A 13,631-nucleotide genomic window follows, 5' to 3' on the forward strand; every position below is an offset into this window, starting at 1 on the left:
AAAGAGTGTTGTTATTCTTATCTTCTATGGTGTTATGAAGCTCTTGACATATTTGTTACTAAAGATTTTGTTGTTACTGTAATAACAATGAAATATTGAAAAATGAAGAAGAACTTATAGTTAAGATTGATTGATTGATAATATCGCAAAAACAATAACCAAAATTTATGGAGGAACACAATGAGCTTATATTGAAGTTTATGGACAAAGTTGAAGTTGTAATTGAAGAACGAACTCGGTCGAGAGAAGTTTTGGTGAACATTGTAAACAAGATTGATGCAAAAACAAACAAAAAAATATTATCTTGTTGTCATGTAGTTTTTTATAATGTTTTTAATTGTATTATGGATCGACAAATTCACTACATAAATTGTGAATGTAATAGTTATTAATGTAGTTGTTGATGGTTTTAAACGTAAGTTAGTTGTTTAATTGTGTGTATGTTTGGTAACACGGATAAATTAACTTATAATTTATTGAATTAATCTAAAAGTTTATTTAATTAAATTATATTTGTTTAGTTAATAAATTTTTTAATTTGTTTGTTTTAAAATTTTATTTGGTTAATTTGTTTGTTTGTTATATATTAAAAGTTTATTTGTTTAATTTATTGAATTAATTCTAAAGGCAATATGTTAATAACTTATGTTTATACGTGTGAATCTCCATTACAAAAGAATGCAAAACAAACATATGAAAATATGCTTTAAAGTTTAAAATTATTTTTTATCTTTTATTTTTTTACTAAGCTTTGGATTGTATTCGTTACATGTTTCTTTTTTCTTTCTTAAAATTCATAATGGAAAGGACCGAAATAGTAAGCAACGATAAGTGAGAAAGGAAGAGAATTTGCTCAAAAAATCATATTTTACTTTTAAAGTTTTTTTAATAAACTCAAAATAACTAAACACTTTATTTTCAACATTATTTTGTATTTGCACCCTTTAAAACACATTGCAGCATATAGAAATTATTTACAAGAGCAAGCAATTGAACGAAAAAGATGAAAGCAAAAATGGAGTAAAAATGGGTTTGAGATAATGCAAGAGATAGTATGTGATTTTGATTGACTTGGTATATAATTAAGTTTAAAACGTATGACAATATTCTAAAATATAAAATATAAAAAAAATCCATAAAATTTGTTTTAGTGGAAGTTAATGTGTCATCTCATCGGTTCGTAACGTTAATAATCGAATATTTACTCGATGAAAAAAAAATTATTCATTTGACTCATATTTACGAGCAATGGTAGACGTTAATCAAATAAAAGTATACATTTTAGTCATTTAAATTCTATTCGTTTTGGAGAATTGTCTATTAAATTTTTTTCTTTAATTGTTGTTTATATAATATTTAGTATACACTATTAATTTTTTTTTCCTCACGTGGGTATCAATTGTGGCACCTCTAAATTCACCACGTTATGTTAGTCTATCTCATTCCACTAAACTAAATTTTCGTTAATGGCACTATTAACCTTCTAATTGTATTAAGTCTTTTAAATTTGATCATATTTTAGAAATGTTATCAAGAAATGTTAAAATATAATTCAAACAACACTGTGAGCTGACTATTCAATCTACTATACAAGTGAATAATATTAATGACCCTAGATATATAGATATTATGTGAGTTTACTATTCAATCTAATATTATCAAGTTTTTAGAGATTATATATGTGCCTAAATAATTATATGAAATATAAAGCGTGTATAAGATTTAGTTGATATTTTTTAAATGATTAATAAAAAGGACGTATTATTGTATCATTTAATAGAATTTTTATTAATCTAGATATTGATATACATCAAACAGAAAACTAATAAATTAGACACTAGATGTTAATGGATTGATTCAATATTTTCGTAAAGGCTAAGGTTGGTTGGTTTAAACATTGTCCAAGGTAGAAGAGGGTGAAGCTTTGAACCATGCTTATTTGGTGTGTTTTCTATTTTCATTTTCATTAAAAACAGATGATAGAGAAAACATGTTTGATTAAAATTTTGAAAACATTTTCATTGAGAATATTTCAAGAGAAAATGAAAAAAATTGAAAACATGAAAAACTTGTTTTCAAAACTGAAAACGCGGTGGCATAGTCGGTAATATTAACATCATGGCTTTTTAACTTGCACTATCGTTACTGTTTTACTAGTGATATATATATGCATTGCATCACATGTGGCAATCCTAATTAAGCAAATTTCTTTCTTGTTTTTCAACAATTATAATTCATGTAATTAATTATAAAGTCTTTTCAAGTTTTTTTATGTTTGAAAGAAGATCTTTTCAAATTATTATTATAAATAACAAATAAAATAAAAAGGACATCTTAAGTGACATTAAATAAAAAAATTATAAGAAAGATAAATTAATAAAAGATAAGTGATGATAAATAAAGTACACAACAAATATTTTCACTAAATTAATGTCAATTATACAAAATAAATAAATAAAATAAATTTTGAAAAAAATGGAGAAGAAAAAAAACTAAAAATAATTAATATAGTGGTGGTGTACTTGGTCTCTTAGGGTTTTGGTGCTACGTTTGTGCAAGGACTCTGACGATCATGTTCGTATAAGATTGAGTAAGAGTAGAAAGAATATTCTTGAAGACGTTATAGGGATTTGATGGATTTCGTTTGGCAAATCAGACCTTGGATCCTCTCATAATAAATTTAGATGTATAATTCTCAACGAATTGGATCTTAGCCTAAATTAAACAAATACTAATAGATACTCCGATTGAGCAAAAACAAAACACGATGATTAATTAGTTGTAATTGTTCTACAAGCACTCTCTTATCTCTTAATGATCGCATGTATACCTCACCAAAATAAATACTAATATATATCTATAGTAAATGAATTATTATCGAAATAAAAAGTTGAGTTATTACTCAGACTCATTCAATAAATTTTTTTTACTTAGATATCGTATTGGATAGATACATAACTAGTTAGATAATAATGTAAAAAAAAAGTATAAATAAAATAACTCATATATATTTCTTTATAGTATTTATTGCACCATTTTTATATAATATTTATATTTTACAAAATTAAAATGTATTTAAATGTATTCATATCAGTTCAATAAAATGACCATAATCAACTTTGAAGAAGAAATCATTTCAATATTAAGGCATTTATTCACTCATTTATTTAAAGAATGGTGGAAGAATATTCACCAAAATGTTATGTTTGTTCTATTAAAGAACAATTGACAATAAAAAGTATTTTTGGAATGACATCATGCATAAATTAGTCGCTATTTTGCACACAGGTTTTCCAACATTTAATGAACAATTAAAAGTCAAGATTTAAAAATGTATTTGCAAAACCAAACATGCATAATATTCTGTAAAATGAAACTCATTGATTTATAGGTTGATGATAGATTTATCAAAAGAGCATTCTGATTATTCCTTATTAAAGATAAAGTCAAGATATGTCATTTTTCATAGTTCAAATCATAAGTTAAAGAGTATCAAGACTACTCAAACCAATGATCAAACTCAAAACTCGAACTGAAGGTCCAAAGGAGGAAAATAATTGATGACCAAATTGATCTCTAGATTGATGAGCTGTGAGCAACGACAACAAGAACATGAGTTCACTATTGCATCTTTTTGCAGAAAACTCAGCATGCTTTTGAGCTAAATGATTGATATTGCACAACATATTCAGAGTTTACATCAGAACCAAAAGCAAGAACATTATATATTTGTCAAGAATGTTATTGACAACAATATAAATATATATTTAATTGTTTTAAAACAAATCTGACACTTGACCGATGTGTTTAACATATATATAAGTTTAAACTAAATATTCAAAGCATCGTTTCATCGATAAATTGAAAATCACTTGGAAGATTAAGGTACGAGTTCAAGTTACAATCTATCAACATTTTTTCAAGTAAGAACAAATTAAAAATTCTTCAAGCAAACTCCAATTTTTTTTCACTATATATATGGATCATCATTTACTTAATTTGTCTTTATTTATCTCAAATAAAGAGTTGGCAATCACTAGATCTCAAACACTTTTATCATTTACATCATTTATAACTCAAGTTTATTTTTTATGTTACATTGAGTGTGTTTGTAAAAATCAATTCTAGATTGAAAGATGACTCTGAAAATTCTTTCAAGTATTAAAGGTGACTATGAAAATCTTTTTCTAGGTTGAAAGGTGAATATTGTAATTGATCAACGTGTGATGAAGAACAAATTTGTGAATGAAAATATTTTGTTTTTGAAGCACATAATAAAAATCTCACAATTGTAAGGATTGGACTAGTTCATGTTAAGTGAACCGATATAGTTTCTGTATATGATATTTATATCCCTTATTTTAATAATTTGCACCCACAAATCACATTTTACTTAAAACAAATCTTTTTTATTTACTTCTAACATATTCAAAAAATGATAGGCATTTTTTTTCAACGAAGCTCGATCTTGACTTAATTTTAATTAAGCACAAAAATCATAATTTCAAAAAAAGATGACAATTCAAATCTTCTTTTTTATAATTGAATTGCCATTTAATTTCTCAACTTGTGGAGAAGCCATCAATGGTATGCAAAAATGTTCTGTTGTTTTTGTAAGGCGTCAAATAAATGTAGTTGCACATGACAATTGTGTTTAATTTTTGTTGCCAATTTTTTTATTACGTTTTTTTTTATAGTATTGTGGTTATTATATCTAATGAATGATACAAGAATTATTGCGTCCAAATATATACTATCTAACATATATATATATTTTAAAATAATTTTATTTGTTGATTGAAATTTAAATGACCTATCAAATTATATGGATCATAGATAAATTGTGGAATTCATATGTACTCGGCCAATTGAAAGAATGTGTTACAGAATACATTTCTAAAAAATTCAGAAATAATTTTATCTAATAAATAAATAAAAAAATGACCATTTCACATATTTTTTGTTATTATATTGTTTGTGATATTAATTTTAATTCTTATATATTTATATTAGAGGAACTAAAATTAAATAAAATATTCTATCTATATTAAAAATTAATTTCAATATAAACATATTTTAAAGGAACTAAATAAACAAAAGCTAAAAGTAAAAAATGATATATTTGCAAACACAAAAATCAAATGAACTAAAACATAAAGATAATGTGTTCAAAAGAATCAAATACAATTTTAAATCTATTATTTTCCTCTAATTTTGAGAATATGATTATTTTTTTAGTATCATCTTCCTTTCTTTATTTTCATCTATTTAAGTATCATCTTCCTTTCTTTATTTCTCTATCTACCTATATATTTAATTTTTAATTTCAATTTTTATTGTGATGAAGTATGTAAGAAAAATATGGCTGTGAACTTTTTGATCCATTGATATGATTCTTTTTAAATGACAATGTTAGGGAAGTGACACTTCACTCTAGAGATAAAGTCAAGAAAAAAATTGAAACAAAAAAGTAACAATTGCATCTGCAAAGGAGAGTTAAATACAAAAATATTAAGAAAACTACAAAAAAAAAACATGTGTGGCACATTACTCTTATATTTTAAACTTCATTGTTTGACCAAAAATAAAGAAATATTTCATTGATACTGTGGTCAATTTCTTAATTTTTAGAACCAAATCGCACTCACCTAAAGGGTCTAACTTAAGAGAATTAATCCATTTTTTTACTATTGTCAATGTTATGCGGGCTCTTTCTCTTGGACAGCTAATGATTTGTTCCTTCCTCCTCTAGCACTCGAACAAAGCTAGAGCGGTTAATGGCCATGCAAATTTCAGCAATGGTTTCTCCAGGAGTTGCAGCCGATGTAGTTATGAACAATCGTGGCGCTTCTCAAATGACAAATCCCACCCAGGAATCCATGTTCAAATAAATACAGTGGCGCTTCTCAAATGACAAATCCCACCCAGGAATCCATGTTCAAATAAATACAGTAGAATTCATCTCATCCCAAAAAAAGAAACTACCATGTATCGTTCATTTAAGAGGGAAAAGGTGAATTACACAAGTCAGTCGAATTTGACTTGGGATCAGGCTACAATTCCTGTAAGCTAAACCATGTTGAGAGTTCACCGACCAGAGCTTCCACCAGACCACCCATTGTCGGAATTTCTCTTGGATCCAGTTCCCCATCCAGAGTTTCCATGTTCAGCATCGCTCGGACCAGCACCACCACTCCCACGTCCCCAGCCAGCGTTGCTGTCACTAGTACTAGCTCCCCCTCCACCCCAACCACCAGGAAATGCTTCCCTTCCAGGGGAATTTTGAACCTTAGCCCCTGGAAAATTGCTTAAACCATCATCCCCATCTTTCGGGGCGGATCCCCATCTGGTTGTACCGTAACCAGAGTCCTGCCTTTCACTGTTTGAGTTGTGTCCTCTACTGCTATTGTTATAAGAACCACGACCACGGCCTCGTCCACCACCATAAGGACGAGGCACTCCACTAGGGTGTTCATCTCGATTCCCATTGTTTCTGTAATCAGACCGTCCTGTAAAAATAAAGAAACAAGGGCATAGTAAAAGTTTGTATAAAAAGAACTGGGCAAATGAAAAGTTAAAGCTATTAGTTGGATGACACGTGAACTGCAAACAAGGTAGAACTAACAAAATGCAGAGACGAGGAAACCAATAAACATGTCAATAACATGAGAAGATTCATGATAATTATCACATTTAATAGCATAGCAGATACTATACTAGCAGATGATATCCAAACAAAAAAACTAATTTAAATTAAAACCAACAAAAGAGATCTGTTTCAAAATTTGATGTACCTGTCCTGGAACCAGGAGTAGAAGATCGATCTCTATCATGCGAGTGACCTCTCCAGCCACCCTCGCTGTTTGAACCACCCCAGCCACTACCCACAGATGCCCCTGATGAGCCACCAGTTGCAGGGCTTCGCATTGGTACCATTGCAGCTACAGATCTAATGGAAGGTGTTGAATCATTTTGTGGATCGTCAATGTGCCTTTGAAAATATGACACAAGCCGGTCAATATCCTCAAACATCTTTTTGCGGAACCTGAATCCTTTGGGGTAAAGACCAATGTACTCGTGGTGAGGATTTGTACTTCTTATAAAAGTCAATATAAATGTGCCAGGATGTTCATGAGAGATGCCAAAACTATAGACTATGCGCATGGGATACTCAGCCTTTTCAATCCTCAAAAGTTCATCAACTTCTGTTTTTGAACCCTTCTTGAACTTGCGATAGTTTAACATTGTTTTTAAGTGAGTCACCAAGGGATCAACATAACGATCCATAACCTAAGCAATAATGAATAGGAAAGAGTAAATCATTGAGTCACAAAAAAGGAATCCAGAACGCCAGAGGAATACCTTACCTCATCTAAATCTTCAAAAGTGTCCTCTCCAATTTTTAGTGTCTTTCCGATTCGAAGTAAGCTTGCGATGTCCTTTTTTTCCTTCCCACCTTCAACTATATCCTTGTGGGCATATACTCCATCGTGAATTTTAAGAGTCAAAGTAAGGTATGAAGGACCACGGGAACTAGGACGGAAAATACTTTCTCCAGGATCCTTGTCCGACAAATACTGTACAAAGAGAGGTAAAGTCAAGCATTCCCCTCATCAATCATTAAACACAAATCCGAGATATCCTTTTTCCTTGTAATTAGTACATGCTGCTTGGAAGATAGTTTTTCATAGACCAAATCCTAATATTGTACAAATGTTTTTCCTAAATTTTACTACTTTCTTTTTCATGTTTACTCACCAATATATTAATAATAGTTCTCACATAAAAAACATACAACATCTTTAGGAACTAGAACTACAATGATTTATTCGAATCTATGAAATCTAATTACCAAGATTCAAGAGAAGAAAATTCATTATTTCAGAAATATGGCAGCTTATTCTTCAATACAGGCAATAAATAAGTGAGAATAATAGAAGAGGAATACTAGCAAATACTCTTTTGAACATGCTTCTTATTATCGGGTAAAATTGATGTAGGTTCCCACCAAATATGAGGTGCATCTGATTAAATGAGACCAATACGAATTCATATTGGAAAGAGCATGTCAAAAATGTATTGCTAGCATTCCTCATAAAATAATTATTACTAAGGAGCCAACAAGAAAGGCCTCTCATGTTGACATTGCACAGTCAGATATATCTAGTATCTAGGGAAATAATACAAAGGTCCTGGGTGGCATCTGTATGCATCTTCCTCAAAATTCCGTAAATCTATTAGAAGTAGTTACCTCCAAAACAATATTACTAAAATTACCAATCTGTTGGAAGTATCCAAAGAATATTAGGATACAAACAGTGGTGATTCAACCCTTGAAGTCTAGGAGTCAATTATCAATCAAATAAACTTCATGTAAACAAGGATCAGTGCTATCTTGCACAGATAGGTCCCCATGTGCATACACAGAATCAAGAAAAATATACAGTTTCAGAAAATATAACAAATCTAAAAAACAGGTCAATAGAACGCCAGATATAACATAAAGTTGCTAAAAAGCAAACCTCCATTGCTTCATCTGCAGTTATGTTCTGAAAGCGTGGATGAACAATCATCCTTGGCTTGAAATGCTTCTTTGCAAGCTCCTTTTCTTTCCGAGTTTTGTCTTGCTCACTCTGTAAGCAGCTCCGATCTTCGTGGTAATATGGATCAAGATCATGGTTGTTCTGCAACCGATCACGTCTCATTTCACTATCTTTACAAACAAGGAAGACTTGATACCTGTTCTTTTGGATTGACTTGATTTTACAAGTGAGCATGTCACCTTCATGTAGCCTATCAGATAATTCTATTATATCTCTCCAGTCATCAGTATAGTCTTCTTTCATAAGGATTCCAGTCATTCCTGATTCAAGCCCACATATTGCCTTTTGGGCTTGCAGTCTGCGAACTGTTACTTGGACCATTTTACCTTCAGCAAGAGTCTCTTCAGTCTCACCGGAAATCATATAAAACTCCTCATCCTGACTTGGTTCTTCATATTGCTTACGCCAATCCTGAAAACCTTGAATCAATTCTCTTTTTATATCATAGAAAGTTTCAATTTTGTCTTGACGCTCTTTGCCAGCAGCATATTCCTCAACATCCAGGTTTTTCAAATAACTAGGTCGATCTCTGACATGTTCTATGGCCATCTCCAGTGCATCATCATCATCATTTGCATCACCTGTGCCATCTTCCTCATACACATCTTTGGCCAACTCCTGGGCAAGAATATAAGATTCTGGATGAATTCGTGTATCATCCAGCAAATCAATAAATTGGCTGCTGCTAGCGGCCAATCCACTTCGCCGGACACGCAAGAAACCAACCGCGTTGACAAACACTTTTTTACCAAGTTTATGTTCAGTCAAAAAATCTTTCCGAGTAAAAATTGCACCAGCTCTTACCAGCGATCTCTGCAAGAACGCAGCTTTCCGTGGACCAAGCCCCGAAATAAATTGTAATGGAGCAAATAACCATTCATGACTTATTGCTAAATTGATGTCTAAGCCGACCTGATTGGTCACATCTACCATAACCTGCTCAACCATCCCAAATTTATCATCTGGGTTGAGAAAACTCTCCAAAGGGCTCAGTTTCCATGATAGTATTTCCTTTCTGGGTCCACACAATGTCGCAACCATTGCCAATGGGTTCTGGAGATATCGACCAAGCGCAACAGCCCGCCTCACAATACCTGTCAAAGAAACAATAGTAGGATAAATTATAGGAGTCATTCATTAAAGAGGGTCGGCGTACACCCAACACAACATTTACCTAGCTGCTGTGAAGGAAGCTGTTCAGAGGAAATTCGAGAATTTTCATAAAGACGAGGCAAAGATTCATCCCCATAAACAATGCTGAGCCCATCCATTTCATGCCCAACATCTCTAGGGTTTTCCTCGACCATCTTGAAAATAACCTAATAGAAGAAAAGCAAACCAACAGATGAGACCCACAATATATATGACACATTGTGGCAAAAAAATAATAATAACTCAGACTGTTGACACCATGACCAGACCATTTTTTTAACAGCTTAACAGTAACTATCAAGAGTTACCCAGAAAAAAGTAAATGTGCTGATTTTATTCATCACATAAATTTATACCCATTCCTACTAACCGAAAAATTATTCCAAAATTCAATACAGAAATATTGTATGAAGTAGTCCTATATGATGTTTCAGATGTTGAAATAGAGTGCTGGAGAAAAATCAGGTATGTTGAGTAAAAAAAACTACTAGTAGGTGAAAGATAGATCAGAGGGAACATAATGGAAAGGGGATGAATATGGGAATAGGAATAAGACTGACAACTGAACTGATCATTATTGTTTCCATGTTTGATAAGGTGAATTATATTGAAACAGAAATAACAATTCCTAAAATTATAGGTATAGGTATTGCAACACAAAATTCACCGAAATATAGAATGTAAACATATGAACCAAGATGTCAACCTCGTATATATCTTCCTTCAAACGAGTGCAAGACAAGTTAACTGCTCCTAAAACAACAACATGTGGTTGGTGATCTGTCATAAACTTCAACACACGTTCCTGGTCATTCTTCTTCCTTTGTTGGTCACTGGCGCTTTGTGACCTTAAAGTAAGTGACCCAGTGTATAGCACATCTTGCACTTCTCCAGATGAATCTAACATAACAAAAGTTGTTTGTGGCTTTCCAGGGCCCCAAGAGCAGGCCATAACCCTAGGAGCAGCCTCATCATCTGAGCTTAGATCATTTTCCTTCTGTTGATAAGGCCCCACAGAAACCTTACTCCACAAGGCCTTTCCATACTCCATAAGTAACCAATGCTTTGCTTTGCTTGCTAAGACGCCTCTTGCTTCTTTTTCCATTGATGGTAAAAGAAATCGAAAGATTGCATCATGCAATATCAGCTTCCTCTGTTCATTCCACAGTTGAGCAGATCTGCTAACACTATCACTAACGTAATACTCATTGAATTGGTCTATTAATTTATTTAGATACTCTTCAGGAAGCTTAATAGTAACTTGAATGAGTTTTTCCTCTTCTGCCTTCTGTATAAGGAGCCATTGGGCATCCTCAAATTTAGACAAAGGCTTCTCTCGCAGCCACTTCACCCCAAAAAACTGATGGAACGAATCTATGGTTATATTTCCATCAGCAGTAGGGCAGGTTGACACCACAGCATGGTCAATAAAGTGACTTCTAACATGTTTCTTTATGCTAGGCTCACAACTTATCTCAACAGCTGCCTGAAACAAAAAATAACCATATAATCAAACAAAGGATACATTTTAATGATTATGCGCAAAGTTACAGTCTTACAGATACATACCATGTGTCTAGCACACTTAAGTACTTCTTCAGGAGTATCATACATAGCACATGTGAAGTTAGAAGCCACCTCTTCTGGTGTTTCCTTTGGATCTTCCAATTCTTGCTGTACCAAGAGGGCAGACAAAACAAAACCTTTAGTTTAGGGTCAAAACAAAGAGCAGTTCTAAATTCAAGCACTCTTACCAGCTGAACTAGAGATAGACATAATCCGAGTTGCTCAGAACTACACCCAAACCTGCTTGCAACCTCCCACAGACCTGCCTTGCTGAAAGAGCTATACATTGACTTCCGTTTTGGCCTTTTGTATTGTCCTTCATCAACACCAGCTTCACCTGGTGGGAAATGCAAGTTGAATTTGGAGTCAACATCATCAACCTCCCTCTCTGATTCTGCCTCCTTCAGTGATCTCATAACTGATTCAAACAATTGCCTATTCAAGTTTAGTCTTGTTTCATCATAGACGCGACGAGACTCTTCTTCAAACCGTTTATTGTAGTATAATTGGAGGGCACTCTTCCGCTTCTGAAGAAGTAACCACTTCCTGTCCAGGTCCTGTAGAGCCCACAGTATCTAAACAGTGCACAAGGAATCAATTTGCAGAGTTTTTATCATGTTATCAGTATCAAAAAATATATTAATATATTTTCAAATAAAAGTCACAAAAATAAATCATAACGGACCTTGTGCCATTTTAGAGTAGGTGTCTTGTTATTCTTATCCCAAGTCTCGTCACCAGCTTCAGGCCGCTCAAGGTCTTTCAATAAGCTTAAACACTCTTCCTTTCGGTACATGGAAATAAAAGGAATCTAAAGGACAAGAAATTATAGATTAGCAAAATAAGGATAATATAATATATAGTATTAACTACAGATGTAAATCCCAGGATCAAATGATACTGACATCTAATTTTTGCACATGATACAGTTCCAAAAATCTGACGATATCATCCTTGTCAATTGGTAGCTCCTCCGCATTATTTTGGGAGCTTGAATCTTTCTTGCGAATCCAAGGAACTGCTCCATTTTTAAGTTGACTAACTATCCACTGACTCTCTTCATCTATACTACCATCCAGTGAAGGGGCACCAGTACTCTCCTCCGTTATCTGCAAGAAAAACAAAAAAACTGCTCATCTTGCAAGAAAGCGCCTAATTAATTGAGAAATTTGCCTATTTCCACAGAAATTCCAGAAGACCTGCATTCTCTCTGGAATATCGAGCTCCCTAATCCGGTCATCCTTCGGTGTCATATATTTCTCAGCGAGAACAATAGGCTCAAATTCATCTTCAAGTCTAGTCTCTCTATAGTCATTCAATTCTCGACTTTGATTGCGAGCCTCAAGCAACTCATCAACATCGCCAAATAATTCTTGAGCTTCTTGTAAAGCTGAGGACGAGACTCCTGGTGCCTGCCTAGGCCTTTTGACCCCCTTCGGCTTCTTGTACCTACATATAATTGCAGTAACAGAACATTAGATCATATAATAAGATTCTTAATGGTAAAGAATACAGCATGCATTTAAAATACCTCACAGGAGCTCCGTTCTCATCAACTTCTTCTTCATCCACAATGAAGTCGGCCATTTCATCTTCTTCTCCAATGTCAGCATCTTCCTCTTCTTCTCCTTGATCCTCCTCTTCAGCAATGTCTTCGAGATGAGTTCCTGTAATTCATATAAACAAAAGCACGTTTGTTTTTTTGGTGCATTTTTCAGCATAAAATTTCAACACTGCGTTTCAAAACGAACTTTGTTTTAGTAATTTAATGTTCAAATGCTATACTGTTCAAATCAAACTCATTCGAATAAGGTTGTTCTTCGATAAACAATTCCAAACCTATAACTTATCTTCCAAAGGGATATCTATATAATGCATTGAGCTAGAAGTAATTTTCACCAACTGCCAAATGATGTCAATAAAAAACCAAAAAACACAAACCACGATTCGGACATACCTTCATCATCGCCAAATAAACTGCGTTTAAGCTTCTCCTCAGCAGTTCGCCCAACTTTACCACTTCCAAAAAACTCCTCTTCATCAGATTGTCCATAGTGCCCCTCCTCAGTATCCCTCTGGCCCTTTTTCAGTCGCTTGAACTTTTTGCTCTCCTGATAAATTCGAGAAAATTATTTTCAATATAATTTGAGTATTGAGATTGGTATTTACCAACTAAAGGCCAACATTAATAAAACAAATGAAAAGAAATCCAAGTTATAAAACCTTTCGACGATGAATATTGATATTATTGTCCTCCAGCAACTCGTAATCATCCTCATCAAGGACATACTCCTCCCTAAAACAGCAGGA

At 32.9% G+C, this 13,631-nt stretch overlaps 1 protein-coding gene across 2 annotated transcripts in view; it reads right to left on the reverse strand.

Annotated features, from left to right (window-relative positions):
* Positions 1-5,457: 5,457 nt before the first annotated feature.
* The window catches only part of LOC101499554 (transcription elongation factor SPT6 homolog), a 10,305-nt gene continuing 2,131 nt past the window's right edge, over positions 5,458-13,631 (reverse strand). For both annotated transcript variants that reach the window (XM_073366625.1, XM_073366624.1), the window contains exons 5-18: positions 13,545-13,617; positions 13,279-13,432; positions 12,853-12,988; positions 12,521-12,770; positions 12,227-12,430; positions 12,007-12,132; positions 11,510-11,896; positions 11,325-11,429; positions 10,462-11,241; positions 9,778-9,922; positions 8,523-9,697; positions 7,368-7,577; positions 6,795-7,290; positions 5,458-6,509 (exon numbers count right to left, since the gene is read on the reverse strand). In XM_073366625.1, coding sequence (XP_073222726.1) covers positions 6,088-6,509; positions 6,795-7,290; positions 7,368-7,577; positions 8,523-9,697; positions 9,778-9,922; positions 10,462-11,241; positions 11,325-11,429; positions 11,510-11,896; positions 12,007-12,132; positions 12,227-12,430; positions 12,521-12,770; positions 12,853-12,988; positions 13,279-13,432; positions 13,545-13,617 — 4,663 coding nt within the window. In that variant the 3' untranslated portion in view covers positions 5,458-6,087. The remainder of the gene's footprint in view (positions 6,510-6,794; positions 7,291-7,367; positions 7,578-8,522; positions 9,698-9,777; positions 9,923-10,461; positions 11,242-11,324; positions 11,430-11,509; positions 11,897-12,006; positions 12,133-12,226; positions 12,431-12,520; positions 12,771-12,852; positions 12,989-13,278; positions 13,433-13,544; positions 13,618-13,631) is intronic.

Source organism: Cicer arietinum, chromosome 3, assembly GCF_000331145.2.
Source record: "Cicer arietinum cultivar CDC Frontier isolate Library 1 chromosome 3, Cicar.CDCFrontier_v2.0, whole genome shotgun sequence".
Classification (NCBI taxonomy): domain Eukaryota; kingdom Viridiplantae; phylum Streptophyta; class Magnoliopsida; order Fabales; family Fabaceae; genus Cicer; species Cicer arietinum.